This window comes from Rhodamnia argentea, chromosome 6 (genome assembly GCF_020921035.1).
Source record: "Rhodamnia argentea isolate NSW1041297 chromosome 6, ASM2092103v1, whole genome shotgun sequence".
Taxonomy (NCBI): Eukaryota; Viridiplantae; Streptophyta; class Magnoliopsida; order Myrtales; family Myrtaceae; genus Rhodamnia; species Rhodamnia argentea.
In genome coordinates, this window is record NC_063155.1 from 22,299,708 (window position 1) to 22,308,707 (window position 9,000).

The window sequence follows — 9,000 nt, forward strand, 5'->3', positions numbered from 1 at the left end:
AGCTTGTCATTTAGCACCTCAAAAAGTCGTGCATTTTTCTATCGAGCCCATCCCAGCAATGGTGAACGAAAATGAATGACTAAAACGACACGGCGTACGCTAATAACTAGCCAATTGATCTCACAAATGTTGTCTCTTCTTCTCGTATCTCTAGGAATAAAAAAGGCGGAAAAAATCGGCACGAGAAATGCAAGAAAGGCGGCCCGCGAAACGCCAAGGAGGATTCGGGCTGGTAATGTCGCATTCCAAGTTTGACGAATACGATCAGTGAAAGCTCCATTCTTGTAGTCGCTCGACCTCGCTCTCCGCTATTAATGTTCAGCTCGTCTTCTTCGACTTCGTTTCGAGAGAGAGAGAGGGAGGGAACGCGCGTCTCTGCTCTCGAATCAAGCTCTTGCTGATTCAGCCATGGCCGAGAGCCCCGAGACCAGCGACGCCGTCCCTCTGTTCGAGAAGGCTTATCACGCCAACTGTCCCGGGTGCAAGGTCGACCGCCTCAAGCAGGAGCGACGAGGGATCCCTTACAGGGACCTGTCTTTCATTTGGATCGTCTCTTTATGCACCGGTTAGCCCGGCTGACTCTGTCCTTCGCGTTCATGAACCTCGTCTTTCGAGTTTCCGCAGTGTTCATGGAACTTGTGGTTGCGCAATCTATTGGTAGAGACTGTTGTGGCGCATGAAACGGTTATGTGTGCTCTCGTCTTGTGTCGAAGGATAGTAACTTGAAGGGACGTTCAACGCAAATTTAGCTATCTAGTTAACCCAGTTTGCTACGTGGTGCGTGTTGCTGTTTTAGTTAAGTACTGCACAATGAAATGGAGTACGTTCTACTATTCTATTCCATGTATGTCCTCTGATGAATTTGAGTCTAACATGACTGGAATACGTAGTAGCTGCACTAAGTTTTAAATCTTCTTGCTTTAATCCTCTCTGTCACGGTGGACAAGTTTGTTGTTTTTAAGTAGTCAATCGACAGATTTGGTCGATTCAAATGTAAACGAGTGTTCATGTTAAAGGGTGGACGATAAAAAAAAGGTTTAATGAGGCATTTTATTGTTTGACGAGTATTTGAGTGCTATGTTGTTTTCTTTACCTTTAACTTGTTTGTTCTGATGATGTCACGCTTGTTTCTTTTCCCGAATTTATGTAAAAGCACCTGTTTTATTTAATTTTGGATTTATTATGACATAACTTCGCATTTAGATTTTGGGGGGATCATACTTTCTCCTGTAGTGTTAGATGATATCATCATGCTCTTATAATTCATCTGCCTGCTTTGTTTCAGCTCTGCCGATCTCGTCACTTTTTCCATTTCTGTACTTCATGGTACGTATCTCCCTTCCTAATAAGAACTCACTTTAATCATTGCAAGATGAAGTGTGAATCCTTTCCTCCTGCTGGTTTCTTAATTCTATAAGCATGCACAAAAACATAGATTAAGTGGTTGTCACAGTGAAGCACTTCCTTCATTGACTCAATTACAATTCCTACCGTAAAGTTTTCTGTGCATCATTCTTGAACTCGCATTTGTCATTCTGCCGGTATTAAATGCTTTTTTTCGAGGCCTTGGTTAGGGTTGTCTCCACTCCAATTCAAATTTTGACAAAGGCAGATGGAAGCTTTAATTTCAGCCCATATGATCACTCTGATGGTACTCCAACATGTAGAATGAGTTACATGTCGAGACTGATTTACCTTTTCCTATTTCAAGCTAGATGTCAAAGCTCCTCAGGAGCATAATTTTTTTCAATTATGTCCTTGTACTTCCCATTCTGTATCTTACTAGGACAATTAATCGCAACTTCTACTCTCGGATCGGAGACTTCCATATCGCAAAGAGAGAGGAAGACATTGGTTTCTATGCTGGATTTGTAGGTAATGTTGAGAAATTAATTTGTTTTCATTTTAAGGGTAAATGAAATAAATGGTCCCCGAACTTTGGCCTAATGTACAATGTGGTCCTTGAACTTTAAACTTGTTCAATGTGATCTCCGGAATTTTGGTACATGTTTAATTTAGTCCCTGAATTGTATGAAAATGTTTAATATTGTCCTTGAACTTGAATTATGGAAGGACAACATCAAACATATTCCTACAAGGACTAAATTTAACATATACCATAAGTCTAAGACCATATTGACCAAATTAAAAGTTCATGGACTATATTGCACTTTGGGCTAAAGTCCAAAGACCACATTGAACATTGGGCCCAAGTTCAGAGACCATTTGTGTCATTATCCCAATCTTTAATTACATGTTGATGAGGATCTTCTTTTTAGGGTCTTCATTCATGGTGGGAAGAGCTCTGACATCTGTTTTCTGGGGAGTTGTAGCAGATAGATATGGTCGAAAACCAGTTATTTTGATCGGCACATTCTCAGTGTTAGCCTTTTTCCTCCTTTGGCAACTGCAATGGAAATGAAACTAAGAAGCTCCTTCGAATGTGTGTTAACAGTCATTTGTCATCAGGGTTATCCTCAATGCTCTCTTTGGCCTGAGCACTAGTTTCTGGATGGCCCTTTGTACACGTTTTCTTCTGGGATGCTTCAACAGTCTACTGGGTACTATAAGGGTATGGTTTCTTTCTGTATGCTTAGATTTTAGTTGCATTATAACCACTGTAGGGCAGGTTATTTGGTTCCTTTTCCGGACATGCTAATCTGCAGCTGTTCCTTTGGTTTGTTCTGATTTAGGCTTATGCCACAGAGGTTTCTAGAGAAGAACACCGTGCTCTCACTCTATCAGTTGTAAGAAATTTAGCCTCTGTTCTCTGGCCCAAAACAGCTTCCGATGCGGTAGCAATTTACTCTAGTGCTTTTCATTTCAGGTCAGTACATCGAGAGGCATAGGGCTCATCATCGGCCCTGCTATTGGAGGTTTCTTTGCACAGGTGTGGGCTTTACTGCTGCTCAATTTCCCTGGTTGTCATGCATGATGGGTTTACAAGCCCTTTACTTTTTACCTTATATTCTTGAATTCATCAATAAACACTGTTGTGACATCGAATTACCTTTAACATATTCTGGGAGAAACACTTTGTTGGATAATTCTCAATCTACCGACTCAATATATCTGAAACCAATGTTCCAGGAGTACTTCACCAGTAAGATAGAGCTTGAAAGGTGGAAGTTGGTGACCTGTAAAATGTTCTGGCAATTTTCGTACTTTTTTCTTATTGCTAATTTCACGTTCACGTATGATTTTCTGTCAATCTCCTTTTTCTATTGGTTTTGCGCGGCAAAGATTTTCATTCTCAGGTGGTTTCTATCCATAGAAGTCATTGCAACAAGGATTATTATTCAACAAACTAAAATTGATGAATCATTGTCCTTCAATTGTGCCAGGGCCTGAGCTTCAATTTTGTGGGAGGAAATTATGAATTTTCTTAATCTCATTCTTATCCCTTTAGCTGTCTGGAAATCTTTTTGGACTTATTTCTTACAGTTTATCTTTGGATGCATCAGCCTGCAGAAAAATATCCATTTTTGTTCTCTCAAAGCTCTATCTTTGGAAGGTATATATGACTATCATTTTGATAAAGATTCCATGGACAACCTTTCTATCCATCTTTACATGCTGGTAATTTAACCTCTCATGAATTTATGCATCTTTGCAGATATCCCTACTTCTTGCCGTGCCTCCTAATATCGATTTACGCGGCAGGAGTATTTATTTCTTGCTGGTGGCTACCTGTAAGTTTCAAATGACATTCTAATATTCTTATTCAATCAGGAATGGCATTTTTCGGTCTTGTAAAGCTGAATTCATCGATTCAAAGTCACATTTCAAAAGTCCAGCATGTTTTTGTCCCTTTGAAATTTGAGTGAAAACAAGCAACATAGAAGATTTTATCCGATTTGGAACCAAGAGGATCATAGACTGGAGTTGTTGCGAACATGCATATGCTCTATGTGCACTGTTACCTTTGTCCAAGTTGGTCGATAAAATAATTCCTTTTGTAACTCAAGGACTTGATTTTTCTTTTATTGAATCATTGGAAGTCCGGATCAGCCAATCCGTTGATGTAGAGTCATCAATAACTTCACGTGCGAGAAAAGTTGAAAGTAGGGGAAATGAAGCTATAAATTTACTTGTTTGAAATGGCCATAATTCTTCACGATAGTACTGAACTATGTTGTTTTGCTCAAATTACCATTCTTCTAGTATGACTCGGTTATAACTTAGTGGTAATTGCTTAAGCAAAGTTGTTATAAAATAGTCATGACAATGCAGGAAACATTGCACATGCATGAAAGCACAGTTGGTAGGGATTCATGTGATTCATCTGATGCTACAAAACATGATACAGAAGTTGAGGAACAGAAAACTTATGAAGATAATCTCCTCAAGAATTGGCCTCTGATGTCCACTATCATTGTTTATTGTGTTTTCTCGCTTCAAGAAATTGCTTACTCAGAGGTAAATTTTGTTCTTATCCGTTATATCTCTCTGATAGTGCTCACAAACATGGTACATATTTCTATAACGTAAGTGATAGAATCTACTCAAGTTCAGGATTGGCGAGGTCAATGATCTGCAACTCAGATTGAGGTCATAGGTACCTGAGGCTGATCCTTTTATCTGCCTAAGGTTATATAAGGTCCGGTATAAGTTCATGATTCAGGGTCTAACTCGTGTTTAGGGCATCTGCTTTCGGCTTCTGTGGTTGTTTCAAAGGTGTCTTTACTGCCTTAAGTTAGTTCATTTTGTTTGATGGTAAATCATCGTTCCAACTTTGAACATTAGGTGCATCCTCAGTCTCAAGAATTCTCTCGTTATTTTTCATTCTTGTGGTCCATGACACTGAGCAAGATTCGGATCAGTTACTTTTTTTGAGAAAACATGGAAGGTCTTAAAACATGCTATAAAATCAACTGCCCTTCTATTCATTCACAGATATTCTCACTGTGGGCTGTCAGTGAAAGAAAGTATGGAGGGCTGAACTTTTCATCTCAAGATGTTGGTGAAGTTCTAGCTATTTCAGGTACATACCCACCAGGCTCATGATATAGAAAACTGGTTTGCCAGTAAAGTAGGTGTTTGGTCTATTTGCAACATGTGCTTGCCAACTTGGAATATCAGGAAAAGTTCCTTATGCAATGACAAAGGGAAGCTTCTTTTTCTTGAGTAACTGGGTTGCTCGGTCATCTGTGTTATCTTAGTTTGTCTTCATATCATTGGAGAAGTGAGGACAACTGGACTTACCAAGAAGGCTGGAATATTGGGTAGCAAGAGTGATAGAGGGTTTATGTGTTTTTTGATTCTTTCTATTTATTATTTATTTGGTTTTATTTTATTTTTTATTTTTTTGGGAGGGGGTGGGGGGGTGGGGGAAGATGTTGTTGAAAGAGGCAACAACTGCGATATCATTACAAAGTTTATAGTTAACTGTGGATTCTAATGTCTAATGTCTCATCGAGTTCAGTACTTAATACTGTAAGCTTAGGTTGACTTGCACTGCATCATCGGATTATATGGTTCAACAGTTTAGCTAACCTGTGGGAATGGCAATGTCATCAGGGCTTGGTCTTTTACTATTCCAACTTCTTCTATATCCACGGGTCGAGAAAATTCTTGGGCCGATAATGATCACTCAACTATCAGCTGTAAAGTTTGATCTTTCACCTACTTTCTTCATTTCATTTTTTAAATTGTAGTTTTTGCAATAGAGTTGAAAATTAATGTTTGGTTACTTGTTCCAGGGCATATCTATCCCATTGCTGTCAAGTTACCCTTATATAGCCATGCTTTCTGGGTTGACGCTTCACATAGCAATAAATTTTGCATCCATATTAAGGAATGCTCTCTCTGTGAGTATTTGCTGCTCTTACAAGTACAGGGAATAATCATTTTCTGCCTCAAGTTTTCTCTCTTTTTGTCATTTTCTAATTACCGTTTGTTGTCAAAATATGTAATCACAATTGTTTGTTGTATTATCTGGTTGTCAAAGTGATTCGTTTCCTGAGAATTCACAGAACATGTATTTGATCAATTTCTGTTTTTCTTGATGATTTGAGCCATATGCGATGAAGATGGATCGGAATAGCACTAACATTTTCACAATTACTTATCCTTTTTCATTTTAATTGTTCTATGAGCCTCGCAGTGTCCTTAGCTTAATCTGAATCCTGAGGGTGTGTTTTGCTGAGCAGTTTGCAGACTAGAAATAACCTGATATTGATAAGGCCTCCTTTGAGTAATTTCTTGCGATGACATATTTTGTCATGCTGTTGTTCATGTTGTCATTGTAATTGGATGTCTTTTTCTTGAGTAGAAACCTTTCCATTGCATATATCACACGATATGATTTATCAAACCTATGCAGGTATCTGGGGTCACAGGAATATTCATATTGCTCAACAATGCTGTTGTAAGTTTACTGTCCGCGAGTTACAGAATAATTTGTATAGGCATTCAATTTAATCTGTCTTTTAGTGTGAGAACCTAGCTTAGCATGATTGTTGTGTTTAGGACATTCTCTTTTCACCTTCTACTGCTTTGCAGCCCCAGCACCAAAGAGGAGCTGCTAATGGTATTTCCATGACTGCAATGTCTATCTCAAAGGCATTTGGCCCTGCATGCGGAGGTGCCCTGTAAGTCAAATTAATGTAATTAAGATCTAGTTGATATCTGCTCATTGTAAAAAGTATGTATGGAGCTTGCAGTAGAGGCAGCAGCCAACTTACTGAAAGAGTAGTGCTATGTGATGCCAAAAATTAAAGTACAAAGCCAAACATTTCTAAATTCCCTAAACCAGCTCTCGGAATGTCAAAGATCTTAGTGTTGCCAGAGAGATCAAAAAATCATTTTCTTTGCATTCCTTCTCATGCAGTGCTTCTGTATTCCTCTTCTCCATTACTTTAGTAATTAGGTATTGGCTGAAATTTTTTCACTCTTCATAGAAATTTGTGCATGTCTTCACAGAGTACTCTGCGAAGATGACTTCTGCGGAGGGGCGAGTAGCAGGGACAGATTTGCACAACCACATTTTTTTCCTTCTTAGCTCTTCTCAAACATAGGCATCTGACTCCTCCTTTTGGCTTACCAATTGGTTTTTGGTATGTCTCTGTCCCAGAAAAATTGATCATCAGACTCAAAACCGATTGAAATTTGCCCTGTCAAAGCTAAGACACCCCTTAAAAGTGGCATTAATGTACATAATTTGCTAACTTAGAATAAATCTAGATGTGGCAATTCGTTCAGTTAATTGATAGAAATATTTGGATAAACCTTCTTACTTTTTTGGAGTCTTGCAATTGTAAGATTGAAGCTGGAGTATTCAAAAGCAATGGGTAGAGTTGCTTGTGGTAGCGTCTAAACATGGACAACTGAGTCACGATGGGTCTGGGATCCAGCGTCAAGCGTGTATAGTTCTCGATTGTCTCTACTCTTAGTGTCTAGTCGGAAAAGGCCACTGTGGATCTGGGACTGGGATAGCTTTCCTTTTCAGGTGAGAGTGTACTAGTTCCCCCATGTTCTCATTATAAGTAGGTTCCATAGATCTCATTCGTATTATGATAATCTGATTTGTAGGGAATTCAGGATATTCCTAATATCTCTTTTAGCCTTTCTTAAGCTTGCTCTGCTTTGAGTACATATCATCTCATCTGAATGAACCAGCTTCTCTAATTAGAGTCGCACATAAATGCTTGAACTGTAAGTTCACTTGGTCAATGCTAAAAAGTGATGGATATTAAGGTAGTTTATCTGGCGGTATGTGAACATCACTGCTCCAGTAACTTCTTTTCCTTTTTCTCATCTCTATTCTGCAGGTTTTCTTGGGCCCAGAAGCGGCAAGTAGCGACCTTCCTCCCTGGTATACACTTATGCTCGCATTGTTGATAGTCTGTTTAAAAATAAATTCTTCCAGCACCTGTTTGAGTGGGAGGGTTTGGTATAAACTCAGCATGCACCTTTACTATTGATGGATTGCGGATATTTATGTCCCCATTCTTGAAAATTATCTAGTTGCTCCGCTTTACCTAGCACTATAGCAAGTTTAATTATTTCTTGACTCTGCTTTCAGACAATGAGACGAAAAAACTATTGTTTTTTTAAGTTGGCTGTCTGTGCATGACATTTTACAGTGATTAACATCCCGTTTGCATCTGAGGATGTCACTATCCCAAGAGTTATAATAAAGTATCTATCTTAGCAAGGATCTCAAACTGCTAGGACCATACAGGATTGCAATTAAAAATCTCGATCCTGTGCATCCTTTACAATGTATGAGCTCATTTTTCATATGAACTTAGGATTATTTAAAATCCAGTGATCACTTTGCATATTACTAATCACTAGATTAATGATATATTTTGGAATTTTGGATTATGTGAATGTAGACTTAAATCCTAGGTTTATGGATGCTATCGTCTTTTGTAGTTTCGATTTCAGCAAACGCTCATCTATAATTATTCAACTTTTCTTTGTATGTTACAAGATTTGCATGATTTCAAGGATCTCTTCTCTGGTGTCCTACGCTGACTTTGATTAAGCAAAATGCCAGAGCACGTGCTGCTTCTTGTTTCACATTAATGTCATTTTCATCCTACCACCATCAACTTTTCTAATTCAAACATTAATGTCATTAAATTGCAACGACATTTGCAAAAATGGTGGCACATGCTGATGTAATGTTACTAATCAGCTCTTTGAGCTTTAAGATGGTTGTGACTGTCCACGAGTTATATCCACATCTCTTCCTTGTTCCTCTGCATTCCATATGACCAAATTACTTCTTGCAGCCTGTGCCTCATTTTTCTGGAATGCAGGTGATCAAATGGTCTTCTTCGTATTGAACTTGCTTCAGATGATCGGATTGATTCTCACCTTCAAGCCTTTCTTGGCCCAACCCCGTGAGCGAAGAGCAGTTTCCCTTACTTGAAGTAACAGGAGGTTCTCATAAATGTATATAAGCCTACTCTTCTAGGCCTTTGACTTTAGTCTAGCAGTGGGCGTTATATATACATACAGGTATAGCATTGCATACAGATCCTAATG

General features: G+C 38.7%; 1 protein-coding gene across 5 annotated transcripts; it reads left to right on the forward strand.

Moving 5' to 3' along the window:
• The first annotated feature begins 245 nt into the window (after nucleotides 1-245).
• Nucleotides 246-8,885, forward strand: LOC115734283 (probable peptide/nitrate transporter At3g43790). 5 transcript variants are annotated; one of them, XR_007198610.1, is made up of 18 exons: nucleotides 246-565; nucleotides 1,286-1,326; nucleotides 1,815-1,875; nucleotides 2,280-2,382; nucleotides 2,470-2,572; nucleotides 2,694-2,747; nucleotides 2,828-2,890; nucleotides 3,465-3,514; nucleotides 3,617-3,692; nucleotides 4,234-4,419; nucleotides 4,897-4,984; nucleotides 5,521-5,606; nucleotides 5,703-5,810; nucleotides 6,326-6,370; nucleotides 6,505-6,593; nucleotides 7,534-7,656; nucleotides 7,773-7,816; nucleotides 8,772-8,869. XR_007198610.1 is itself a non-coding variant. In XM_048279976.1 (18 exons), exons 1-18 carry the CDS (start codon nucleotides 409-411, stop codon nucleotides 8,773-8,775), a joined length of 1,413 nt encoding a protein of 470 aa, XP_048135933.1. In that variant the 5' UTR covers nucleotides 246-408; the 3' UTR covers nucleotides 8,776-8,885. The 5 variants fall into 5 exon arrangements, 2 of the variants coding, with proteins under 2 accessions (XP_048135933.1, XP_048135932.1); XR_007198611.1 differs by lacking the exon at nucleotides 8,772-8,869 and adding an exon at nucleotides 8,088-8,132; XR_007198609.1 differs by lacking the exon at nucleotides 8,772-8,869 and adding an exon at nucleotides 7,277-7,450 and having other exon boundaries at nucleotides 7,773-7,795.
• The last annotated feature ends 115 nt before the right edge of the window (nucleotides 8,886-9,000 follow it).

Coding starts and splice junctions, on each gene's coding strand:
- LOC115734283 (XM_048279975.1), top strand. CDS start 409: ATGGCCGAGAGCCCCGAGACCAGCGACGCCGTCCCTCTGTTCGAGAAG. Junction 3,515..3,616: donor CAAAGCTCTATCTTTGGAAG/GTATATATGACT, acceptor GCATCTTTGCAG/ATATCCCTACTTCTTGCCGT. Junction 5,607..5,702: donor TGATCACTCAACTATCAGCT/GTAAAGTTTGAT, acceptor TACTTGTTCCAG/GGCATATCTATCCCATTGCT.